At 37.7% G+C, this 25,436-nt stretch overlaps 3 protein-coding genes across 3 annotated transcripts in view; all 3 read left to right on the top strand.

Annotated features, from left to right (window-relative positions):
- The first annotated feature begins 7,193 nt into the window (after positions 1-7,193).
- Positions 7,194-13,472, top strand: LOC108231328 (solute carrier family 22 member 7). The gene is made up of 10 exons (XM_017408308.3): positions 7,194-7,592; positions 7,678-7,781; positions 8,275-8,429; positions 9,133-9,301; positions 9,433-9,556; positions 9,638-9,747; positions 10,918-11,132; positions 12,207-12,315; positions 12,459-12,665; positions 12,750-13,472. The coding sequence occupies exons 1-10, from the start codon at positions 7,212-7,214 to the stop codon at positions 12,790-12,792; spliced, it is 1,617 nt and encodes a 538-aa protein (XP_017263797.1). The 5' UTR covers positions 7,194-7,211; the 3' UTR covers positions 12,793-13,472.
- A 2,028-nt stretch (positions 13,473-15,500) lies between these two features.
- LOC108231330 (solute carrier family 22 member 7-like) lies at positions 15,501-22,139 on the top strand. The gene is made up of 10 exons (XM_017408323.2): positions 15,501-15,940; positions 16,106-16,209; positions 16,667-16,821; positions 16,912-17,080; positions 17,901-18,024; positions 18,135-18,244; positions 20,751-20,965; positions 21,065-21,173; positions 21,262-21,468; positions 21,676-22,139. The coding sequence occupies exons 1-10, from the start codon at positions 15,560-15,562 to the stop codon at positions 21,707-21,709; spliced, it is 1,608 nt and encodes a 535-aa protein (XP_017263812.1). The 5' UTR covers positions 15,501-15,559; the 3' UTR covers positions 21,710-22,139.
- A 2,850-nt stretch (positions 22,140-24,989) lies between these two features.
- Positions 24,990-25,436, top strand: part of LOC108239320 (solute carrier family 22 member 7-like) — a 12,274-nt gene continuing 11,827 nt past the window's right edge. The window contains exon 1 of the mRNA XM_025003739.1: positions 24,990-25,408. Within this exon, the coding sequence (XP_024859507.1) occupies positions 25,028-25,408 (381 nt within the window). The 5' untranslated portion in view covers positions 24,990-25,027. The remainder of the gene's footprint in view (positions 25,409-25,436) is intronic.

Genomic DNA, 25,436 nt, shown 5'->3' with positions numbered 1-25,436 from the left:
GTTAAAACAAAACAGGAAAGGGAAATCTGTCCTCTGCTCTTAAGAATAAAAGCAGGCGTCCTTTTAACAGATGAAACAAGACTATTATGCAGAAAGATAGAAGCTCCTTATACTGACCATAAGATGGTGCCACAGAATCATAAAATAAATGTAACATTCACTTTAGCAACTTTTGGGGGGGGATATTTTGTACCTTTACGCAATCATTTCTTTTAGTGTAATTGTAATTGTCTTTAACTCCAAAAGTCAAATGCTCTTCTTGTGCAAAACAAAAAGCGAAAATATTGCATTAGTGAGATGTTAAAATTCACTGAGACAGAAGAACTGCTTTATTACTAAAAGTTATTTGGGGAAAAAAAGCATTTTCAAAGAATATGTAAAGTAGTAACATATTTTGCCTAGATGTGATGCAGCATTTAATTTTCTGAAAAATATGTAAGATTTGTTCTTCCTGCTATAGTACAGTCAAACACATTTAGGACTCAAACAATAAACCAGGTTTTTGATTAAATTTGTTATCACTATTTTTTTTTTTTTTTACAGTAGCGTTAGAAAACCTCAAGATTTCCACCAAGATCTATTTATCAAAACGATTACAATCTAGAGCGATACTAAGACAAATGAATCATTACCTTTTCAGAGTGTAGTGTATTCAACAGATTTAAACAAAAAACAAAAAACATTTCTGAAAGAAGCAAAGTAAAGATCAGGTCATCACCTACGTGATTTTATGTTTCAATTAAAAGTCCTGTGTACAACAACAACAACAAAAGTAGTCACTTTGACTTGTCATTGCAGGAAAAGCTAAGGTGAAGCAAATCGAATCTCTCAGCTCATTCAGGCACCTTAGTGAGGAAAAGCAAAGCACAGCTGCAATGTCTTTAACAGAGCTGTAGTTTTCTTGCTATAAAAGGTCAAACTGTCAACAGGAGGGAAAGAATGATCACCTCTTTATTTATTTTTCCATAAGGTTTCTGCAGAAACAAGTATTTATGTAGTTACACTTCGGTAGAATAAAAATGTTAAATTCCACAAAGCGTAGTAACAACAGTATATTAGAAGTCTGATAAAGATCTATAAAGTGTGCAGGTTTCTCATAAATTGCCTATTCAGGATGCTGATTTGCAATTCTAGGATGCACTGTGTCTTGACAAGAGATGACAAGAATAAATAAAATTGTTAGTTACAATGTACGAGTTAAAACATTTATTTGCAAGTTGCAAGTTATAAGTTGTCTGTAGTAAGCCAAAACTTCTGTTTATTTATCATCCTGTGCTACATGACAGGGCGGTAAATCATCTGCATACATGAGATTTTGAGTAGAAAACATAACTGAAGGAGTTTTACATAAAAAAGTCAGAATTGAGTTTGTGTATATTGTGCACTTAACAAACTGGTTTAAGCTGAACAGTGGGAGGATGAAGCTGTGACTCTTTTGGGAGAAAGAGAACAAAAGATAAATGATTGAGATGGCCAGTGGGCTAAAGGCTGCGTGGTGGTTGAAACCGTTTAAAGAATCTACAGTACAGGACCTGTAGGACATCTGCAGCTGTGAGTCTAATCAGAGTCTAAGCTCTGCTGAAAACCTGCCAAGTCTAAACAACCTCTGACCCCTCCAGGTTTCTCTTCCACTTGGTTCCACTTCATTTTTAACTTTTGGCCAACCTGACAAATCTGACTCTGGTGCTGCAGGAGTTTCTCTCTCCAAGTATGGCAACAACTTCAATGTGTTGACCCATCACCATGGAAACAAGGAGTCAGCATCCTTGAAAACACGAGGGAAGTTTTGGTGTGAGGGGTGACCTCGATAGGAGCACTGAGCTGTCTGTGTTGTCAGATGTAAAGACCTCTGTCACAAATGTTCGTAATGGTCTTTACAGTTTTACTTCTCACTTTATGGGCTGAAAAGCAATTTAATAAACTATTATTTGCATCTGACAATGAACTTCAAAAACAGAAATTTATATATATATATATATATATATATATATATATATATATATATATATATATATATATATATATATATATATATATATTTATGCTATAACTGCTATTATGCTGGAGCAGCATTGATTTAATAGAAACTGATAAACATTCATGAAGAGTCTAGAGAGTTACAGTAAAAAAACAAAAAAAAACTATCTCTCAATAATCATCATATTCATTGAGCAGTTCATAACGCTGAATGCATATTAAAAAAAATCTCATGATGTTCACTCAAATTAAACTCTATGAGTATTCTGAATAGGACTGCATATTTAATTGCCAAGAACACTTACGGTTATTGTCTATGATGCAAAAAGAAGCTTGTCCAAAAAGTTGCCACTTCAGTTTATATCGAGCCTCACATCCTTCCAGCCCTGCAGTGATGGTTGTAATGATGATGATGATGAAGTCTGAGCTCTTGTTGTGAGTGACAGGTGTTCATATGAGCTACAGTATTTCAACAGTGAGAAGAAGTTCCTGCCCTCCGAACACCCACCTCTCCTGGACACAGATCAGTTGTCATCATCCCCCTGCAGCTGGTCGACACGATCAACTGTGAAGATACGTTTAATTACTCAAAGTTACTTTAGCGCTGTTTTTTATTTTATTTATGAGGATAATCTAATAGTTAACTACTGAAAGTAAAAGAGCATTCGGTGTACAGAATCACCCTTAATTTTTCTGTTAATATTTAATCGCAAATTTACAAGGTTATTTTAATTGTACTTTTTTTCTTCTAATTGCAGTCTAAACAGATTACAATAAAGACGAAACTCAAGTTTCAAGTTAGACCGGTCTTACCACAAACAGATGATGTAACGCTGTCACTCGTTTCAGACGAAATGTCCATAAATGGAACTGAATCTGAGGTTAAAACAGAGGGATTAGAAACATGAAGAAAGAAGCACCGTTTACAGCTTAAATTATATATTCTGAACATTTTTTGCATGTTTGAAAAAAAAAAAAAATCAGTTACTAGACAGTTCACTAGACATTGCAGCATCTAGTTAGATTTTGTGTGAAATGAGTATATTTCAATTTTTCCTCTTTTAGGACTGGCCAACCAAACAGGTACATTTTTCTGATTTGCAGAATGTTTAAAACTCATTATCTGTGATTAACCCTTCTTTGCTGTAATGAATTAGGTAAAGAAAAAACATAAAATGACATTAAGTAATGAGTTGTTTGTTGATTGAAAATGTTTCAGATGGACTAATATGTTTCTCTTGGACTTTGAATCTGATTTTGTGCAAAACAGCGGTCAACATGATCATCAACAGCAATAAGCAATTAGACTTAACCATTGTGCCAACTCCCAACTTAGTGGCTAAAGTGGCTGATATCAACAAATCCTATTAGTTGCTAAAATGACTGGACTGAAGGACAGCACAGAGGCACTAATCATGGCAGCACAAGACCAATAGAGGCCAGGGTCTATCACACCAGGCAGGACCCAAGATGCCCCCGAGACAGTCCAGCACATATTAGCAGGATGTAAGATGCAGGCAGACAAAGTGTACATGAAACGCCATAACCAAGTGTCTGGAAAAGTGTACAGGCACATCTGTACTGAGTATGGACTGGAAGATCCACAGTCAAAGAGGGAGACTCCATCTAAGGTGGTGGAGAACGGCAGGGCTAAGATACTGTGGGACTTCCAGATACAGACTGACAAACAGGTGATGGCTAACCAACCAGACCTTGTGATGGTCAACAAAATACAGAAGAAAGCAGTGGTGATAGATGTAGCAGTCCCAAGCGACTATAACATCAGGAAGAAGGAGCCCAAGAAGCTGGAGAAATACCAAGAGCTGAAAAAGGAGATAGAGAAGTTGTGGAAAGTCAAGGCCTCAGTGGGACCAGTGGTCATCGGAGTACTCGGTGCTGTGACCCCCAAACTGGAAGAGTTTATGGGTGCATAGGTGGTTCCACTTTCACTTCAAGCAAAAATTACTTTCATTGTTTTTTAGAGGTATTTCAGTAAGCTTAAATAAAAAGGATACAAATTGTTGTATGAAACGCAAATGTTTTAGACACAAATATGCGACATATTTGGTGCTGAATTAACCAAAACTTTGCAGTTTGCAATGAATTCCAAATCTTTGTTTCTTTAAGAAAAAAATCTGAGAAAATATGATTTATAGAAACAGACTTTAATATTGTCATCAGCTCTAGAAACATCTGCTTCAAGTTTTCTTTTGACGTGTCCATATCAGAAAGGTACAAAAACAAGTTGAAATGCAAACATTATGTAATGAAAAAAATTTCACAACTCAAAATCTTGCATGTACTAATGAAGTGGCAATGATGGTGATTTTTAACGAAAAACGTTCATGCTAAATTTTAAGAGACGCCAGATTTATTTGTAGACTGTTGATGAATTTTAGCTACAAAAAATGATATAACACTTATCTAGTGTGTCAAAAAAAAAACAAATACATACAACCTTGAGAGCAATTCAATAATAGTTTGAATTGTCTGCTTGGAGAAACTCTGCAGACGGCAATGTGAAATGGGAGCCTTGCTGTCCACCGGTCTCTGTCTCTTCATCAACATTTTTAACCCTGAGAGTAGTTCATTTTTTGTATTTCTCTTGATATTTTTTGGTTCTATTTTGGAAACTTTGAAAACATTTCCCCTGCAGACAAGTCAGTCATCCGTACAATTGTGGCAGTTCTTGGTAAATCCATGTCTGAGGCATCGTTCACAATAATTTTCCTCTACACAACTGAACTCTATCCTACAGTAGTGCGGTTAGTCAATGATTAACATCTGTAACCAATTTGATAATGTTTTATCAGATTGTGATGGCTTAAGTTGAAAATTGTCTTTTTCCAGGCAGAACGGTTTAGGCTATACCTCATTTTTGGCACGGCTGGGGGTGTCCATTTCACCTCTCGTTACCTTATTGGACGACGTGTGGCATCTTTTCCCAGCAGTCATTTACTGCGCGGTGGCAGTTGGCTCTGGTTTGGTTGCTTCACTACTGCCTGAAACATTAAACACTCAGCTGCCAGAGTTAATTAAAGACATTGAGAAACCCAGGTAAAAAAAAAACATGACATATAATCCAATATTAAATATATGGTTAAGGGTTAGCTAGTTACTAAATTCCTGTACTAAAGAATAATCTGGTGTAAAAGGTTTAATTTCAGCACATTACATAGAAGGATAACTGTTTACAAATTTTTTATTTTTTTGACAAATCAATGCATAATATAAGGAGTGGCTTTTTAAAATTTGTATTAAAGGGCACAAACAAAAGGAAGGAAGGAGAATAAAAATGACAAAGACCATTCATTTTCTGTGCCAAACCTGTTCAGGGTGAGGAGGAGCCAATCTCTAGCAACATATGTATGTGTATAGTGTTCCTTCATGATATATATCGTGAAGGAACACCAGGGAAGCCAGAACAGCAGAACAGAGACAGCTACATTTGAAGTGGTGGCATAACTGGAATGCATGGAATGACAATATATCATGTTTAGTTCTGGATTTCAGTTCTGCATTACCTCGAATGACCATTGTTGTCATGATTATTGGTGACGGAGGCGAACCCAGAAAGCAGACTCATATTCAAAAACTAAAGGAAAACTAATTTATTAAAATGAAAAGCAAAAAGCTGACGTGGCAGCAAAACAAACTAACTAAATCCAAATACACGGAGGAAACACGGGAACAGGACGGAACAAAAACTCTAAGAATATCTAACAGCAGCCAGGGACGAGGACAAATGAGACAATGATCCGACAGAGTGGTGGAGGAAATGACCGGGTTTTAAACACAGAGATAATCAGGGAAGTGGGAACAGGTGAATGATCATAATTGTTGACAGATGGAGATGGGCGTGGCAGGCAGACAGATGACAAAACTGGGGAGATGATGATGAAAACAAACACAGACACACGAGACGAAGGCAGAGGGAACTCAAACCAAACTAAGAAGATAACAGAATAAAATAAATAATAAACACCAACTGAAACATAAAGACAACAAACTAAAAACCAAAAACCCAAATCCCGACAATTGTGTGAGTGTAAGGCATTGCTAAGGGCAGAGGACTAACCCTGCCAATGTTGTGGACAGACACATGGTTGTTGCTCAGGGCATTATGGTATGAGGAGCCATAAGGTATGACTTCAAGTCACCTCTGGTAGGGTTTCAGGCCAGCACAGTACTACATCAGTAACATCATGTATCCATGTGTATTGCCCCTCCTGGTATGCTATTTCAAGCATGTGAGGGATCAGCTTGGACTTCAATTCCATCCCAGTATTGAATTGCCAGATCTTGAAAGCCAGTTGCAATTTCATGTCCACCACTCCATCTTGCTGCAGTTAAACATAAAAAGATTGTGCCATTTTATTTATCACTGAATCGCCACCTGAGAGGGTTCCACATCCTACGGACTTGTGTGCCCATACTGCTAGTTTTGTTATCCATTCAATCTGATATTTATCTGATATTGTAATAATCACAATTTAGTCACATGACCTTTTAACATGTGGAGACTCATTCAGATTCCATCACTCCATTGGCGTATGTAATGCTTTGTTTCAGGATACTATTTGAAGTAGGTCTTGTTTGTTCAAAGTACATTGTTCCAGAAGTTTAGTAGTTTGCTTTGATGCAACTTTGCAAACCCAATCATTGCTTACTTTTTAAAACAAGCCATCTTTGTTTAGCATGCTAACTTAATTGTGTAGAGTCTGATGTGTAGCTTTGGAGTTTTGTGCAATTTCTTTATGGATAACATTGTCTAACTTTGGGGTGAACTTGTTTGAATGCTTTCAAGTTACTAATTACTAACACTGGTAACTGACAACCTGCCACATTTTAATTTCTAAATATTAATGAAATCAGTAAAATGGCACAGTTTTTCCCATGTTTTTTAGTACTGTACATTTTTTGTTGAAAAACTAAATGACAATGTGCAATAAGTTATGTTGTTCAAACAATGAACCATGACTCTCGGTGTGAGACAATAATCATCAACCCTTCAGGTCCTGCCTGTCCCAGCAAGCTATTGCTTGAAAAAAAGTATTTTGTCTACAGCTGAATGAACTCTGTTGTTTGTTAACACGATGTTACCCCTCATTCAATAATCTCCCGCCTCTGCTAACCATTAATTAGAAGTTATGAACAGAGAAAAAAAAATTTTTTCTTTACCAACTGTCTGATGTTTTCTGTCATTCTCAGCTGCTCCTTCATTTACCAGCAGAATGAAGTTTGACAATGTGCTGGCAGAGATTAATGGCTTCGGGAAATTTCAGATAAGAACGCTGCTCTTGCTGGTAATTCCTCGTTTGAGTCTGGCGTTGAACTTCCTGCTAAATAATTTCATTGCGGCTATTCCCTCTCACCACTGTGACATCAGCTCTCTGGATGATGGAGGAATATTTAGGAATTTGTCTGAGCAGGAGAAGCTTGTTGTTAGCATCCCAATTCAGCAGGATGGGAGTCTGAGCTCCTGCCGGATGTTTGCAGAACCTCAATATCACCTGCTGTTTAACTCTACCAACACTACTGACCTACACACAGTGCCATGCCAGCATGGATGGAAATATGACAACACCACCTTCAAAACCACTCTCGCCACTGAGGTAAGTTCTCTGAATACTTTATTTTTATAAATGAGGATCAGCAGTTTTACATCCAACTTTTCTGTTCTCTGTGTTTCTCTCAAAGTGGGATCTGGTTTGTGAAAAGAAAAGCATGAACAGAGCAACAGCAACCATCTTCTTCATGGGAGTCATGGCTGGAGCAGCAGCCTTGGGCTATCTCAGCGACAGGTGTGGAAGCCTGTCAGATCAAATTCTGTGTTTCTTTACTTTGATTTATTTGAATATACAAAATTTATGCACCATTTCTCACTGGGCTAAAACTGTTATAGACTAGTTGGAAACATAAAACTGAGATAATACAAAGTTCCACTTCATATCGCAATGAATTTGTTGTGAATTTTGGGCCAGTATTTGCATGCGGTTTGTATATATATCAACAAGAAATATGGCTGTAGCATTACAGAATTTCAGAAATAATACTTAGAAGGGTTCCAAGTCCATTTTAGACACATTTGACAAATGTGTGACCACTATTCTTAGAGAAAGTTTGTTGTGTACAATTTTCAAACATGTTCAAAATTCATGTGACACAAGAAAACTGAGAACTCTCACAAATGTTTTGAGGTTTTTTTTTTTAAAATCCAGCCAAGTGAGATTCATTATTTATGTTTAATAATAATTTCAATAATATGATTAACATTTTTTTTACTTTCTGTTGCAGGTCCGGACGCAAAATAACACTTCTGGTTTCCAACATAATAACTGCAGTCTTTGGTTTTGCAAGTGCTTTCTCCTATAATTTTTCCATGTTTGCTGCCATGAGGTTTTTTACTGGATTTGGGCTTTCTGGAATAATTATAGTCTCTGTTGTTCTTTGTAAGTTATAATGTTTCTATTACATTTGGAAAGTTAATTTACCGGTTTGAAGTTTAAAGCTGTCTTTGCTGAAATGACACATCCTGTGTCATCATGTATCCAAGCTGAAGCTGAAAAAGCTAGGTCTGCTGGAGCTTTAATCTCAGGCTAATGTTTGTTATCCTTGTAACGTCTACTAGAGGAAATCTTGAATTTTCCTCCTGATTCCTCAAAAAACAGCCCTTTTGATATCACTAAATTAGTTACAATGGTGTTTAAGTTCAGGTGCTATTTTCAGATTTGAACTAATAGTACAAGCTGCCAAGTGGCTGCCTGATGTCTGGTCACTTCAGTTACACCATATAATCCATGGTAAGGCTCAAGAAATTTTAGCTGTTCTTTCTCTTGATGACATTGTAAAATTATTAAAAAGTTAAAGCCTCTACCTTAAATGTTTATGAGCTTGCCCCAGAGGTTTATTGACAAAAGTTAAGTTTTTTTAAAGAAAAGCCCCAAACAGATCTACCCATGTAAAATTTTCCAGAGAGAACAGGGTCTTTTTGATACACATGCTGTGCTTCACTGTTGGTCTGTTCTTCAGTGTTTTAAGTTTTAGTGACTTTGAGACTTTGAAGGACAGTGCTAAACTATGCTTATTAGCTCTAAACCTTTTGTCTAGTTTTCCCTTTTTATCTTGTTAAAAATGATTGTAATCCTGTTACAGGTATTGAATGGGTGGACATCAAGCATCGAACCTTGGTGAGTGTTTTATTGACTATGTCCTGGAGTTTTTCAACTTCTTTATTACCTGCTGTGGCCTATTTGGTGAATGACTGGAGGTATCTGATTGCCACTGTGACCACCCCGGTGTTAGTAGCCATAATCTCCTGGTGGTAAGCAGAAGTGTTTTATTGGGATTTTCTTTCTATGTTCAGTTAATGTTCAAGATTTAGTTTTAATGAAGCAATGTGACAAAGTTTATTTAAAATATTATGTGCCATTGTCCATCAAACTTCTGTTTCAGGTGGGTCCCTGAGTCTGCCAGATGGTTGATAAGTAATGGAAAAGTGAACAGTGCTCATTTTTATCTAAGTAAGTGTGCCAAATTCAACGGTAGAGAGGAGTTCATGGCTGACCTGAAGCCTGAGGTAAAGCCTTTACAATTTCATCAAGTCATTACAGCTGCAAAACCCAGTTTTTCTGATCAATATTTTGATTTTAATCTCCAGGTTTTGTCCAAAATAATAATTGTAGAGGATGAAAATAGAAAATATTCCTTTGTGGATCTCATACGGACCCCCAACATGAGACAACTGGCTCTTCTTACTGGTATATTGTGGTGTGTGTCATTTTTAATTTAAAAAGTGCAGCAGAAGTACAAGACAATTCAGAAGTGTTATTGCTGTGGTTAGAAACAGCTACTTGACACACTAATTTATTAGTACTCATTACAAACTATGAAATCAAACATGAAAAATGTCATCTGAAACTACATATATCAAATGGTGCAGTTTAAAAGAGTTAACTTGCAATTCTGAAATGCAGGTAAGTACTCAGTGTAAACAAAACACTTTTATCTGCTTATTTTCAACAAATCTAAGTATAGATATATAACTGTAGCAAGCAGTTTGTGGGAAGGCTTGCAATTACCATTAACAATAATGTTTGGGCAGTAAAATTAAGTAAGAGAGGAAGAATAAACTATTTGTTATAAAGGAAATAAAATAAAATAATTGCTAGGCTGCTAGACAGTCTTGGTAAACCCAAACAAGTAGTGAGGGTGAATTGAGAATGTCTTTCAGAGCCCCTTGTATGAGAGATCTTCAACTCACGCCTCCAAGAGAGTTTTGCACATGTCCTGGGGGAGGTCAGGGAAATGGAATCCAAATGGGCCAGCTTTGGGGCCTGAAGGTCATTCTTGCCTGTTGTGATGGCAACTGAAGGACCTGCTGGTGAACAACAGCGATGATGGAGGTCGTCAAGCTGAAGATGGAGACCTTTAGGGCTTGGCTGTCCCAGAGGACTCCTGAAACACCTAACAGGTGTTTGAGCACAGAGAACTCGTTTTCAACACAAAGTCTTGGCAGAACTTTTATCTTCTAGGGATATCTGAACTATTGTTGGATAGGCCAGAACTTTGTTGTGGACGTGTTTATGTGGAAAAGCAGGTGAACTGCAATGGTGTGAATTTGTCATAACTGAGGAGCAGCTATTTGAGGCTGTTAGAAAATACAGAATAAATGCACACGGAAGTTGGCAGCCATTTCTCAAATTTTGCTTACAAATTGTTAATTTGGTGACACATATACCATCAATATGAGGAAAAGATTGTGTTTACGCTGTGATTTTTTTTTTTTTTTGCACTGGTATTCGTGACATTGTAGTGCGTACCTTTAAAAGGGTAGCTTAACTTTTTATTACCGAGGATATGAACTAGCCAAAAAAAACTAATGTTAGGTAAATGCTTTAACTTCTTGAACTACATGACATACTCCGCTCCTGTGCACAGGTTTGGAGTGGCCTGTACCTATTATGGAATCAGCTTCAACATTGATGGATTTGGTGTAAACATCTATCTCACACAGTTCATCTACGGCATCATAGAAGTTCCTGCGAAAGTCTTCATTATTTTGTTTGTGGACAAACTAGGCCGAAGGCTGACTGAGGCTGGGACACTTTCCCTGACTGGACTGTGTATATTTTGCAGCATGCTTACTCCTCAAGGTAAAAATGATCAGTTCAAGTTTGTCTTGCTTTCAACAAGGAAGTTTAAAGCTATAACCGCATGTGGGTAGTTCAGATTTTTTGGAACTGGGTGTCTGTGGAAAAGTTATGAATAGCTAATATCCAAACCTGTTACAGACAGAACTTTGAATGGCCTCAGTTGTGCTAGAAAATGTTTAATTCTAAACAGAGTGACAAGCTAATAGCTAGTCAGATTGGAGAGGAGATCAAAGTGGAGTAATTTACTATTAAAACAACTCCTTTTTCAAAAATGTCAGAAAAGATCATTCAGATACAATTTTGTGACTCAGAACACTACAATCAATTTTGAATTTCATGGTTATTCAGACAAATTTTTAGGATATTTGTGCAGGAAGTGCTGCAGGCTGCAACAGAAGTGCTACAGCTGCTGCTCTCAGTATTTGTACAAATTCTATTGAACTCTATATGAATATGCCACAACCCTGATTTTTTTCTCTTTTGTTTTGTGGATTTGAAGTTGTTTTTGTTTTTTCATGTTATTCTTTTTGTCTACTTTTTGAGATTTCCTTGTTTTTTTTTGTGATTTCTCATGTTTAGTTTGTTTTTCAGTGTTATCATTTACCATTTCATTCCTACTTTAACTGTTCTCCTTCTGTCATCAGTGTGTCATACTGTTTGTTTACCTGCCTTTTCTTAAATGCTCCATGTGTTTTTTGTTATTGTCTGTGCTTCCTGCTTTTTTGTTTTGGATAATTAAATCCTTTTTGCATATAGTCCTCATCAGTCTGCATCCCTGGGTTCATTCTAACAAAACTGACAGTGATGTAGAAGTTTATAAAATAACATTTATTCGAACAGCTATAAACTTAGGGTTAGATAATAATTGTTCTGAACCTTTTCCATACAGTAGAACCAAACTTAAAAAAATCTGAACTATTTTTTTTAATATGTGACAAGCACAATGAAAACTTTCAGGCTCGGAAGAAAAGCATCACTCTCATTTTATTTCCAAGATTGGAGTAAAGTAAGATAAAACTTCCATAGTCATTATAACCACACATTTCCAAAGCTGAAACAACTTTATCTTCTCAGATCAGGGGACCGCACGGACTGCTTTAGGAGCTCTGGGGAAGATGTTTTCAGAGATATCTTTTACGACTGTGTACCTGTACACAGCAGAGCTTTACCCAACAGTGATGAGGTCAGGAAAAACAGTGTTTCATCTCTTTTAACACGTTTGAAAAGCTTTTTTTCTGTAAAAGAACATTTACTAAGGCATTGAATGCCTATAATTTCCAGACATGAAGAAATTACAGTAAGATGTTATTGTGTTTTGTTACACAGGCAAAATGGATTAGGTTATTGCTCCTTCATGGCCCGTATAGGTGTGGCTGTATCGCCTCTGATTATGATTCTTGAAGACACCTGGAGCTACCTGCCTGGTACTCTTTTCACTCTGTTAGCTTTATCTGCAACGCTGTCAACTTTTTTTCTTCCTGAGACTGCAAACATCCGTCTGCCAGAAACCATCGAGGATGTGGAACAGACAAGGTTTGATGCCACCACTTATTTTAACTACTTAGAAAAAAGTGACAGCTTGACATCAAATAATGTAAATGTGTTTCTGTTTTACAGAAGACGATCAATCCCCACATCTGATGAGAAATCCACTCTATAATGAGTGTTTGGAGCAGCAACAACTATTTTAGGAGCCATTACGGGCTGACAGTACATTTTTTTAGCAAAATACTAAACACATTCCATACTCTGTCCTTTTATTCTTTTTTTGATTTTTTAATGGCTTTTATAGATAACATCAAGCTAAATAAAAGAAAAATATTGGACAAAAATATCTTTAAATTGAAGGCCTATCATTCCTTGAAGGACTTTATACTGTCCATCACCTTTCATGACAAAGTTTTAAACTAAAATCATCTTATGCTAAGAAATGACAGTCATAACCATATAGTGAGCTCTTACGCAATCTTTTAGTACACAGAGTATGTTTTGGGAATGACTCTCAGCTGCTTCAACACCAGATTTTAGCTCAATGTCTATAAAATTGACTGAGTTTTTTACCCATGTTTTCTAAGATCAATTGGCTGTGGGCTGCCCATCTTGAACTGGGTTGACTTAAAAAATAAATCAATTGTAGACACAAAGAAATGTGTTTTGTAATTAAAAAAACATTTCAATAAACGCAAGATTGCGCAATAAATTCATAACTACTATGTACGCATAAGTCTGCCCTGAAATGACACTCATAAATCTTTAATGACATCATACCCCTAATATATAAACATAGCAAAAAAAAGTAAGAAAATTTGTTTGGTCAATTGTTTCTTTGTTGTAACAATGTTTCTTGGCAATAAATCTTATACCATTGAAAAGCCTGTTTATTTTTCTGTAAATGGTGCCACATTTGTGAGGAAAATGCATTTGTGGGTTGACAGGCAGAACTGAGCATGTGGGTTGTGCTCTGTCAATGTCAAACAGCTTACAAACTTATCTGTATTTTTTCAAACTGAGGTCTTTCAAAAAGCTACATATTTTATGGCAGTTAAGCTATTAATTGTTTATATTCGTTACACTAAAACCTACTTAAAATTATCTGATCTATTCCAGCCTTTAAGTAATTAAAGAAAAAAAAACCTTTGGCCATTGTCTCAGTTTGAACTGGAATGAGAGAGTATTGTGTTAAGATGTCGGTTATAACAGACATTTCATTAATGCTTGCTCAGTGATAATACAATGTGCAAAGAATATGCTATTTTTGGTAATATATGTATGGAAGCATTGGTGTCAGTATCCCTGCCTTTAGCTCTGCTGATGTTGACATTGTGTCAACAGCAGCAGTTTTGATGACTGGAATCAGCTTGACTCCAGGTTTACCATCTTGTGTATAGGCTGCCATGAACACCAGAGCAGAGACAGCTGCATTTGCAGCGGTGCCAAAACTAGGATGCATGGAATGACAATGAGTAACGCTGTATTGCAGGGGTGTCAAACTGCAGACCTCGAGGGCCGCTGTCCTGGAGGTTTTAGGTTTTTCTGCAACACACAACACAACACATCTGATTCAAATGGTTTGATTAGCTCCTCACCAAATCATCACATTCTCCAGGAGTATGGCAACAAGTTATCCATTTAAACCAGGTGTTTTAAAGGAAGAACACATCTAAAACATGCAGGACAGCGGCCCCTGAGGAATGGAGTTTGACACATGTGCTGTATTGAGTTCAGCATTGATTCTAAGTTTTGCATTACCTCAAATGACCATTGTGTGCATGTAAAGCATCTCTAAGGGCAGAAGACTAACCCCGCCAATGCTGTGGAGAGACACACGGGTGTTAGTCTGGGGATTATGGTTTGAGGAGTGATACGGTTTGAATTCAAGTAACCTCTGGTAGGGATTCAGGGTATCATGAAAACAGGGATACATCAGGAACATCCTGCATCCATGTGTCTTACCCCTACTGGTACACTTTCAACAAGGCAACACCTGTCCACACATAGGTGCAGGCTGTCTGTTAACACATGGTATGTGGGTCTATAGACAGCCTGTATCATGTGTAGGTCATCCTATGACCAGCCAGGTCCCTCAAATCTTCACCAATCAAACATGATTGGGATAAGTTTGTATGTCAGTTCCAACCCAATACCAGATCTTGATTGTCCAGATTTTGAGGGCCACTTGCAATTTTCATGTCCACCACAGGAGAAGAGAGGATAAAATGGCAGTAACATTCCAATTGGCCCTGAATACCCTTCTGAGGGGGGTTCTACATCCTACTGACATGGAACCAGCAGTCTGCCAGTACTGCCACTTGTGTTATCCATTTGATCTGATATTGTAATCATAGCAATTTAGTGGAGACTCATTTCAAAGTACTTTGCAGCTTTGCAAATCTAATCAGTGCTGACTTTTTTTTTAAAAGCCATCCTTGTTCAGAAGCATGTAGAATCTGAGCTGTAGCTTATGGATTTCATGCAATTTCTTCATGGATTACATGGTCTGATCTGAGTTTGGGTGAACTAATTGTATGCTTTAAAGTTACTAATTGACATGGGCAGCTTGTCACCTTTTAACCTCTTAATGTTGATGGAAAAAGTAAAATTGCACTGTTTTTACCACATTTTCTTAGTATGTAGCATTTTTTTAAATAACATTATAATTAGTCAGTTCATTAAAACCAGGAACCATCTTGGTGTGAGATAACAGTCATCAACCATTCACTCCCTCTGTCCCAAAAAGTTATTGTTTGAAAAAAGAAATAACTTGTCTACAGTTAAATGAGTCCAGTTGTTAGCATGTCACCACTGATGCAATAATAATTTTAATGATTAACATTGTGCCTGTATATGTGTCTTTCTGACTTGTCTGTTCTGACTTCTCCTCACTTTGACTGCATGCTGGCTCCTGTCGACTCGTAACACGCAGCAAAATGAAGTTCGACAACATACTTTCCGAAGTAAACGGGTTTGGGAATTTCCAAATCAGACTCTTTTTGATTCAGATGTTTTCTCGCATGACTCTCCCGTGTCATTTCTTGCTGAACAACTTCATGGCAGCCGTTCCCTCTCACCACTGCAACGTTAGTGCCCTGCAGGACGGAGCTGTCTTTGGAAATTTAACTTTCCATCAGAAACTGTCGGTTGGCATTCCGACAGAGCGAGATGGGACTCCGAGCTCGTGTCAGATGTTTACGAAGCCCAAGTATCAGTACTTGATGGACTCAAATGGCAGTGAGGAGGCCCTTTCTGTTTCCTGTCAGACTGGATGGGTTTATGACAACAGCACCTTTAAATCCACTTTGGTGACAGAGGTAACAAAGATTTTCATTCTCATATTTACCTTCATTATAGCATTATAAACTACTTATTTGCATTTTGCTTACAAGCAAGATATTTTCTAATAATGTGTAACCATGTAGTAGTTGGAAAAATAGATTTTCACCACAGGATTGTTTTCTTTCATTATGTTCTTTCAGTGGGATCTGGTGTGCAGCAGGAAAGGAATGAACAAGGCAACAGCTACTATTTTCTTTATTGGTGTCATGATCGGAGCCCCACTCTTTGGATTCCTTGCTGACAGGTATTTTGAATACAATATAAATTTACATGATATTCTCATAATAAATACAGAATAAAACTGCATAATTTATTCTTTGTTTTTGCTGCAGGATGTAAAAAGTATATATAATATACAAAAGTACAATCATTTAAACTGATGATGCATTATTATTATTAATAATATTATTATTACTGATTTTGTTTTTAAATACCAAAGTGACATTGTATCTGTAAAATCTACTAAGGTATAGCCATTTTTGTGTAGGCTAAGGCCATTTAGCTGTGGACGCCATCTTGACTTGGGTTAACTGCAAACATTAATCAGTTGTAAGTGTACAGCCAATGATTATTTGAGAGTTTCATTGAAATCCATCCAGTCAATCATGACATAGTTTGTTGTACAGTCAAATGAACACAAAGGTACATGCCTCACTTCTGATCATATTTATGATTATAAACTGATTCTCTTCATTGACCAGGTTTGGACGCCGACCAATGCTGCTGGTGTCCTATTTGTCTTCCTTGACGTTTGCAGTTTTGAGCGCCTTCTCTACATCATATGTAATGTTTGTGATCATGAGGTTTTTTACTGGAATGTCCCTGGCAGGAATAAGCATTATCTCTATTGCTTTAAGTAAGGGGATTTTTCTTCTTTCACGGCTTTATTAATATTTGTTTTTACCTTTTTTTTCTTGACCTTTTCTTTGTGCCGATGTGTTTACAGATGTGGAATGGTGCAGCATTGAACGTAGGACTTTCTCTGGTGTAATTATAAGTCTGGACTGGACTCTTGGAAACTGGCTTCTGGTTGCAATTGCTTTCTGCGTGAGGGAGTGGAGGATGCTGATTATCGCAGCAACTTCACCCCTGATTCTGTCTATTATTGCTTGGCGGTACTGAAGTTAACATATTTTTGCACTTTGGAACAAACAAAGCCAAAATTATATTAAATATATTGTATAATATATTGTGAAAATATAGTATAAGCACAGAGTGCTTAATGATTTTGCTGAAATTAGCTAAAGAAGCTGAAAGTGAATTGTTATGGCTAAAAGAGGCAGAACACTAGCTAAAAGCCAAAAGTAGCCAAAGGCTAATTAAAAGTATTAATTAGATCATCTTTAGCTAAATGTAGCTAAAGATGATCTTAAAGCTACAAAACCTAAAAGCAGCAAAACACTAGGTAAAATTCATAATAATTAATTAATTAAAATAGTTTTAAAAAGTTATAAAAAAACAGTAGCCTAAAGCTAAAAGTAGCAGAACAGTAGCTAAAATCTAAAATTAACTAAAGGCTAGCTAAAAGCTGAAAGTACTGAAAGGATGACTAAAATCCATAAAAGCCGAAAGTTTAAGAAAGGTAACAAAAACCTAAAGTAGCATAAACAAAATAACAGCAAGTATTCTGAAGCAGATTTCAGAGAACAATGGTTTTGAAAAAAAACTGAAAATAATCTGCATCAATTTATATAGGAAAAATATTTGCAAAGTGAAATATTTTCAAAATTCAAAAAAAGATTTTTCAAAATTAATACATTTTCTTAGCACACATCTGAATGAGCTGAATGTTTTGACATAAAAATGGTTCAAACAGCACAAAGTATGCAGAAGTACATAAACTGCAAAAAACAGGAAAATAGTGTGAATGAAGAATCAGCATTCAGACAGTTAATGTTGATGTAATGCTGCAGTCACAGAGACTGTGTCCTCCAGGTGGCTTCCAGAGTCTGCGAGGTGGCTTGTGGCGAAAGGGAAGGCGAATGCTGCTCATCAGTACATCGTAAAATGTGCTGAAATCAACAACAGATCCAAGAGTATCACCAGCATCACACCAGAGGTAAATCTTTCACTGAAACACTGTTGCCTGTAAGCCTAAAAAGACTGACAATCTAAAATTTAAAAAAAAAAGTGCAAATAAAAACTCTAACTTTCTCCTGCTTTTCACAGATATTAGTGGAGTCTGCACAGACTGAAACCCCAGATCAAAAGCACACTATTATGGATCTTTTTAGAACTCCAAATATAAGAAAACTTGCTATATGCTCAGGAATTGTATGGTATGTAACAGTACATAAAGCCATGGTACTGTTTAGCACTTTAAAAAAGATCCTACTGTTGCTTTTGTGGAAGACACAAGTTGAAATAATTCATACTGTATCTGTGTAACTGTTATAAAATTGTGCCAGAAGATTATTTATACTCACAGTCGAATAAAGATTGAAATGAGGAACAAAACAGCTTAACATTATAACTTATCGATCTTACTCTTATAATGTAGCTCTTTTCTAAAGTATTAATTTTTACTTTTTGCTGTGGTTTACACAAACCTAGGATTACCAGTTCTATCCCAAATGCTGAAGTTACTAATTCACACCCCACATAACAGTTAAAGGATTGCATTTGCTGTCACCTAAATCCTCAAAAGTTCATAAGACACTTTGTAACAGTACCTCTGTCAGAACATTTCTTTTATTTATTTATGGATTGAGTCTGAAACCTGCCACTAGGGAGCACAAGACAGTGCATCTCCTGTGCCAGTCCCAAGCCTGGGTAAATGATGAGGGTTGTGTCAGGAAGGATATGCGGCGTAAAACACTTTTGTCAAAACTAACATACGAGTTCATTTAAACGACACCATACTAGTTAACAACAACCACCACTGGTGCTGTTGACAAACAGGGTGCCAGCAGAAATTGTGCTACTGTTAGTTGAAGACCACGAGGAGGGAAACATGCCAGGAGACAGAGGGAGAAGAGGAAAGACAAGAGTGTAGGACTGAGGGTAGCAACTCTAAACATAGGGACCACGACAGGCAAGAGTAGAGAGCTGGCTGATATGATGCAGAGGAGGAAGATAGATGTATTATGTGTGCAAGAGACTAAGTGGAAGGGCAGCAAGGCTTGCAGGGTTTAGGACAGGGTTTAAGCTGTTTTACAATCGTATGGATAGGTATGGTTGTGGCAGGGGAGAGTGTGGTCAAACAGCATCTGATGATGGTATGTAGGATGACTGTTGTGGTGAAGACAAGGACAAGAGTAAAGACAGAGAAGAGGACCAAATGGTGGAAGTTGAGGAAAAGAAGAATGTTGTGAGGAGTTCAGAAAGGAGCTGTTAAAGGCTCTGGGTGGTAAGAAAGAGCTTCCAGATGACTGGGTTTCTACAGAAACAGTGATTAGAGAGACAGGTAGGAGGGTACTTGGTGTGTTATCTGGACAGAGAAAAGAGTTAGGTAAACCTGGTGGTGGAATAGCCAAGTACAAGAAGTAATCCAGAGGAAGCGGGTAGCCAGGAAGACATGAGAGCTAGAAGACTGAAGAGAGTAGGTGGGAATATAGGGAGATAAAACATAGGGCAACAAGGGAGGTAGCAAAGGCAAAACAGAAGGCGTATGATGAGTTGTACAAGAGGCTGGAAACCAAGGAGGAACAGAAGGACTTATATTTACTGGCAAGACAGAGTGATAAGGCTGGAAAGGATGTGCAGCAGGTTAGCCTTGTTAAAGATAGAAACATCAATGTTCTCACTTCTGGCAGCCGGCCCCTGGGCAGCTGTGGCTATAATGTAGCTTATCACCATCAGTGTTTGAATGGGTGAATGACTGAATGAAGTGTGAAGTGCTCTGGGGTCCTTGGACTAGATAAAGCGCTATACAATTACAGGCCATTTACCATTTACCATTCTGACAAGTGAGCAGAGTGTGATGGAAAGACGGAAGGAGTACTTTGAGGAGCTGATGAATGAATGAATAGAATGAAACGGAAAGAAGAGTAGAGGTTACAGAAACTGTGGACCAGTAGGTGGGAAAGATTAGTGAGGATGAAGTTTGGACAGCTTTGAAGAGGATGAAACGGGGAGGTCAGTTGGACCAGATGACATACCAGTGGAGGTATGAAAATGTCTAGGAGAGATGGCAGTGAGGTGTTTCACTCAATTATTCAGCTGCATTTTTGACAGTGAGAAAAGTCTGAGAAATGGAAGAGAAGTGTGCTGGTGCCAATTTTTAAAAACAAGGGTGATTTACAGAGTTGTAGCAACTTCAGGGGAATTAAGTTGATGAGCCACAAGATGAAGATATGAAAAAGGGCAGTGGAAGCTAGACTTAGGCAAGAGGTGACTATTTGTGAGCAGCAGTATGGTTTTATGCCAAAAAAGATCACCACAGATGCCAATTTTGCATTGAGGATGCTGATGGAGAAGTACAGAGAAAGTCAGAAAAAACTTCATTGTGTTTTTTTGGATTTAAAAAAAGCATATGACAGGGTGCCAAGAGAGGAGCTGTGGTGCTGTATGAGGAAATCTGGAGTGGCAGAGACGTATGTTAGAAAAAGAAGAGTTATTCACTGAGTCTGTAATTTTCTTACAGTATTTTTTAAAAAGGGAATGGTTTGCAGTTGATGTAGGACGGAGAAAACAAAAAAGTTAAAGGTAGCAGAACAAGGGCAAGCAGCTAACCATTCTGTCTGTGTGACATACGGAGGACAATGTGACGTTTTACTTATTAAAAAGTTTTTTAAAAGTTTGAAATGGTAAGTTTACAGACTAATATTTGTTTTGTTTTTCTAGGTATGGCGTTGCATTTACATATTATGGGATAAGTCTAAACATCACAGGCTTTGGGCTGAATCCATACCTCACACAGTTCATCTTTGCTTTAATTGAGATGCCGATGAAGATTGCTGTCTATTTCTGCTTGGAGAAACTCGGCAGAAGGCAATGTGAAATGGGAGCCTTGCTGTCCACCGGTCTCTGTCTCTTCATCAACATTTTTATCCCAGAAGGTAATTCTTCCTTTGTGTTTGACTTGATATTTATTATAAAAATGTCTTTTCAGACTTTTGGTTGTATTTTGGAAACTTTAAAAAATATTTCTCCTGCAGACAAGTCAGTCATCCGTACAATTGTGGCAGTTCTTGGTAAATCCATGTCTGAGGCATCGTTCACAATAATTTTCCTCTACACAACTGAACTCTATCCTACAGTAGTGCGGTTAGTCAATGACTAACATCTGTAACCAATTTGATAATGTTTTATCAGATTGTGATGGCTTAAGTTGAAAATTGACTTTTTTTTGCAGGCAGAACGGTTTAGGCTATACCTCATTTTTGGCACGGCTGGGGGTGTCCATTTCACCTCTCGTTACCTTATTGGACGACGTGTGGCATCTTTTCCCAGCAGTCATTTACTGCGCGGTGGCAGTTGGCTCTGGTTTGGTTGCTTCACTACTGCCTGAAACATTAAACACCCAGCTGCCAGAGTTAATTGAAGACATTGAGAAACCCAGGTAAAAAAAAAAAAAAACATGACATATAATCCAATGTTAAACTATGGTTAAGGGTTAGCTAGTTACTAAATTCCTGTACTAAAGAGTAATCTGGTGTAAAAGGTTCAATTTCAGCACATAGAAGGATAACTGTTTACAAATTATTTTGTTTTTTTTGACAAATCAATGCATAATATAATGAGTGGCTTTTTAAAATCTGTATCACAGGGCAAAATTAACAAGAAAAATGGAGACGGAATAAAAATGACAAAGACCATTCATTTTCTGTGCCAAATCTGTTCATGGTGAGGAGGAGCCAATCTTTGGCAATCAGTGGATGAGAAGTGGAATATACCTTGGTCAGATCGACAGTCCATCACAGGAGGAGGACCATCTTAATTTTCTAAGAAAAACGGTTAATTCTGAAATAAAGAGCTGTACTGTTTTTAAGAACCTTTTGTTAAATGGTAAATTAAAGCTCAAAACAAAAAATTGGGGGTTGTCTGTTGTCACACTTTGGCTGAACTTAGAGAGTTTCCATATTGTTTTGTTATGATGGTGTAGGTTGTATCAGAGACTTCATTAATGGTTGTTCAATAATATGGCAACTTGTAAAGATTATACCCCACTGTTGTTGGTAATGTATGGAGGACCAAAACTGACATAACTAAAAATAAAAGCAGACATATATATATTTTGTTTTTCCTTTTACATGCGTTCTTTACACATGCATTTTTATCAAGTAATGTTTATATTTTGTTTTGCCTTTTATACAAGGGTTTGTTCTTTTTATATTTCCTTGTCTCCTCTTTTTACTTTACCTATGCATTTCTGCCTTAATATGCAAATGAGGAGGCTGCCTTCTTGGTCCAGCTCTCCTACTATTGGTCAATAAACAGGAAGAGCAGGATTCATATGCAGATCAATTGTTCATGCCTGCGCTTTTGGACGTTTCAGGAGAACGCCTCATTTGAGATTAAGTGAAGTCATAGCAGAGATGTCTCAGACAGCTGCAGAAGCGTTAATGCATGTTGCTAGTTTAGCTGAAAGCAATACAGTCAGTGATGACTATTTATTGTTTCCCTTTCCAAACCCATAGAGCGCCCGATCAGTTTTTGGCAGACTATCATTTTTCAGCACCACACCGTCCGTCCTTCTTTCAAATGATGTCAGTTTGGGTACGCCCTTACCCCCACCTGTGGCTGACATGCTCTGGTGGTGGCTAGTCAGTTGCTTTTTTGCCTCCACCCTAAAATCTGACCACTTTTTCTTCACCACCATCCCGGTCCTCTCTGTCCCACTCACTGAATTAACAGTGATAATGTGTTGCCGCTCGCACCGCTTCCTTTTATTTGTAACAACACTACTGTGGCTCCTAAAAATTATATTTTTATCTGTTCTCCACCTCATTCACCAACATATCAACTTCTGCCTCAGTGAAATTAGGTTCTTCGCTCTTTTTTCCGTAGTTGCCATTGGTAACCATGAAATAACATTGATCAGCTGTATGGCGTCAAATTTACACCAAATGTCCACCACAAGATGATGTCCGCGCAGTAGCAGATCGACGAGTGAGCAGATTAATATACTGAGAGCTGCAACTGATGCGCACATGTGTAGAGTTTTGTGCCCTGCAGTAGAGTAGTGCTCATGGTCCCTGAATTGTGCGTGCATGGGACACACAATTCTGTATATATATATACAGAAATATAATAGAATACAATTTCATTTATAAAAAAAAAATGCTGTACATCAACGTCTATATATGAGCAAGCAGATCTAAAATAGACACCAGATTGTGTCATGTGTTGTCAAATAGTTGCCAAAACATTTAGTAGTCCATGAAAAAAGTCAATGAAAGTCAACAAACTCATAGGCACATTAGACAGCATTACCAGAATTTATTGAAGTTTGAAAGGGATTGCATTGTAGGTTTGCATGACACTAAGTGATCATATCATACCATTACCAGGTATGTGTGGTGTACAGATTTCACCATGATCCAGTGTAGGAACCAATGAGTAAGTGAGAGCACCCACACATGTCATGAAGGTTCTGGTTATTCCAAGACAGACCACATCAAGGGAAAATGACCATACTGTGTGGAGAGCATTACAGAACCCAATGAAATCTACACCTGCCATCTGAACACAGGTACTGGACACTTTACAACACCATGTGTCATCCTGCACCATGTTGGATGACTAAAATCAGCTGGAGTATGGGCTCGCCATCCTGTGCATAGGCTGCTATCAACACCAGAGCAGAGACAGCTACATTTAGAGTGGTGCCATAACTGGGATGATGCATGGAATCTCAGTACTGAATCTCAGTTCTGAAATTAACTTGAATGATTATTGTGTGAGTGTAAGGCATCGCTAAGGGCAGAGGAATAACCGTGTCAATGTTGTGGACAGACATGGGTGTTACTCAGGGCATTATGGTATGAGGAGCCATAAGGTATGACTTCAAGTCACCTCTGATAGGAATTCAATGCACCCTGACAGCACAGTACTACATCAGTAACATCCTGCATTCATGTGTCTTACCCCTCCTGGTATTCTATTTCAACAAGGTGACGCCTGTCCACACATGGTAGGTGTGTCTATGGACAACCTGCATCATGTTTAGGTCACCCAGTCAGGTCCCTCATCAGACATGTGGGATCAGTTCATATGTCAATTCCTCAGTACCGGATCTTGAGGATCATGATTGTCTGGATCTTGAGGGCCAGTTGCAGTTTTCATGCCCAACACTTCAGGCAGTACAGGATAAAACGTCAGTAATATTCCAATCCATTCCAAATAAAACCCTGAGTGTGTTCCACATCCTACTGACATGGAACCTGCAGTGTGCCCATACTGACAGTTTTGTTATTCTTTCGATCTGATATTGTATTCATCGCAATTTAGTGGAGACTCATTTCATTTCCATCATGCCATCTGAGTAGGTAAGCTTTTGTGTCATTTAGTATATTAATTAAAGTTGGACTTGTACATTTAAAGGACATTGTGCCAAAAGTGTAGTACTTTGCTCAGTTGAAACTTTGCAAACCTAATCAGTGCTGACTTTTTTTTAAAAAGCCATTCTTGTCCAGCATGCTAACTGATGCATGTAGAGTCTGAGCTGTAGCTTATGGGTTTTATGCAATTTCTCTATGGATTTCATGGTGTGAGTTTGGGTGAACTTGTATGCATTCAAGTCACGGATTGACACTGGAGACTTGTCACATTTTTATCTCGTAATGTTGATGGAAAAAGTGAAATTGCACTGTTTTCACCACATATTCTTAGTATGTTGCATTTTTTTCTTTAAAATTAATCATCTTTGTGTGAAACAACAATCATTAACCCGTCACGCCCTATCTGTCTCAAACAGTTATTGTTGGGGAAAAAAAGGAACTTGTCTACAGTTGAATGAGTCCAGTTGTTAGCACATCATCACTGATTAAATTATCTCCCACCTTTGCTAACTATTACCTAGAAGTTATAGACAGAGAAAAAAGGATTTGTTGCCCCTTTCTTTAGCAGTTGTGTGATGGTTTCTGTCATTCTCAGCTGCTCCTTCATTTACCAGCAGAATGAAGTTTGACAATGTGCTGGCAGAGATTGATGGCTTTGGGAAATTTCAAATAGGAATTCTGCTCTTGCTGGTAATTCCTCGTATAACTTTGTCATTTAACTTCCTGCTAAATAATTTCATTGCGGCTATTCCCTCTCACCACTGTGACATCAGCTCTCTGGATGATGGAGGAATATTTAGGAATTTGTCTGAGCAGGAGAAGCTTGTTGTTAGCATCCCTATTCAGCAGGATGGGAGTCTGAGCTCCTGCCGGATGTTTGCAGAACCTCAATATCACCTGCTGTTTAACTCTACCAACACTACTGACCTACACACAGTGCCATGCCAGCATGGATGGAAATATGACAACACCACCTTCAAAACCACTCTCGCCACTGAGGTAAGTTCTCTGAATACTTTATTTTTAT

The sequence above is a fragment of the Kryptolebias marmoratus genome, linkage group LG3, assembly GCF_001649575.2.
Source record: "Kryptolebias marmoratus isolate JLee-2015 linkage group LG3, ASM164957v2, whole genome shotgun sequence".
Lineage (NCBI taxonomy): Eukaryota > Metazoa > Chordata > Actinopteri > Cyprinodontiformes > Rivulidae > Kryptolebias > Kryptolebias marmoratus.
The sequence above is the reverse complement of the archived record's forward strand: the minus strand, read 5'-3'. Positions and strand labels throughout refer to the sequence as shown.

What these genes read in the sequence shown, in the direction of transcription:
- LOC108231330 (XM_017408323.2), top strand. Translation starts at nt 15,560, where the DNA reads ATGAAGTTCGACAACATACTTTCCGAAGTAAACGGGTTTGGGAATTTC. An exon ending in AATCCACTTTGGTGACAGAG is followed by an intron (nt 15,941 to 16,105) that starts GTAACAAAGATT and finishes ATGTTCTTTCAG; the next exon opens with TGGGATCTGGTGTGCAGCAG. An exon ending in CATTATCTCTATTGCTTTAA is followed by an intron (nt 16,822 to 16,911) that starts GTAAGGGGATTT and finishes ATGTGTTTACAG; the next exon opens with ATGTGGAATGGTGCAGCATT.
- LOC108231328 (XM_017408308.3), top strand. Translation starts at nt 7,212, where the DNA reads ATGAAGTTTGACAATGTGCTGGCAGAGATTAATGGCTTCGGGAAATTT. An exon ending in TATAGTCTCTGTTGTTCTTT is followed by an intron (nt 8,430 to 9,132) that starts GTAAGTTATAAT and finishes ATCCTGTTACAG; the next exon opens with GTATTGAATGGGTGGACATC. An exon ending in CAGCATGCTTACTCCTCAAG is followed by an intron (nt 11,133 to 12,206) that starts GTAAAAATGATC and finishes TTATCTTCTCAG; the next exon opens with ATCAGGGGACCGCACGGACT.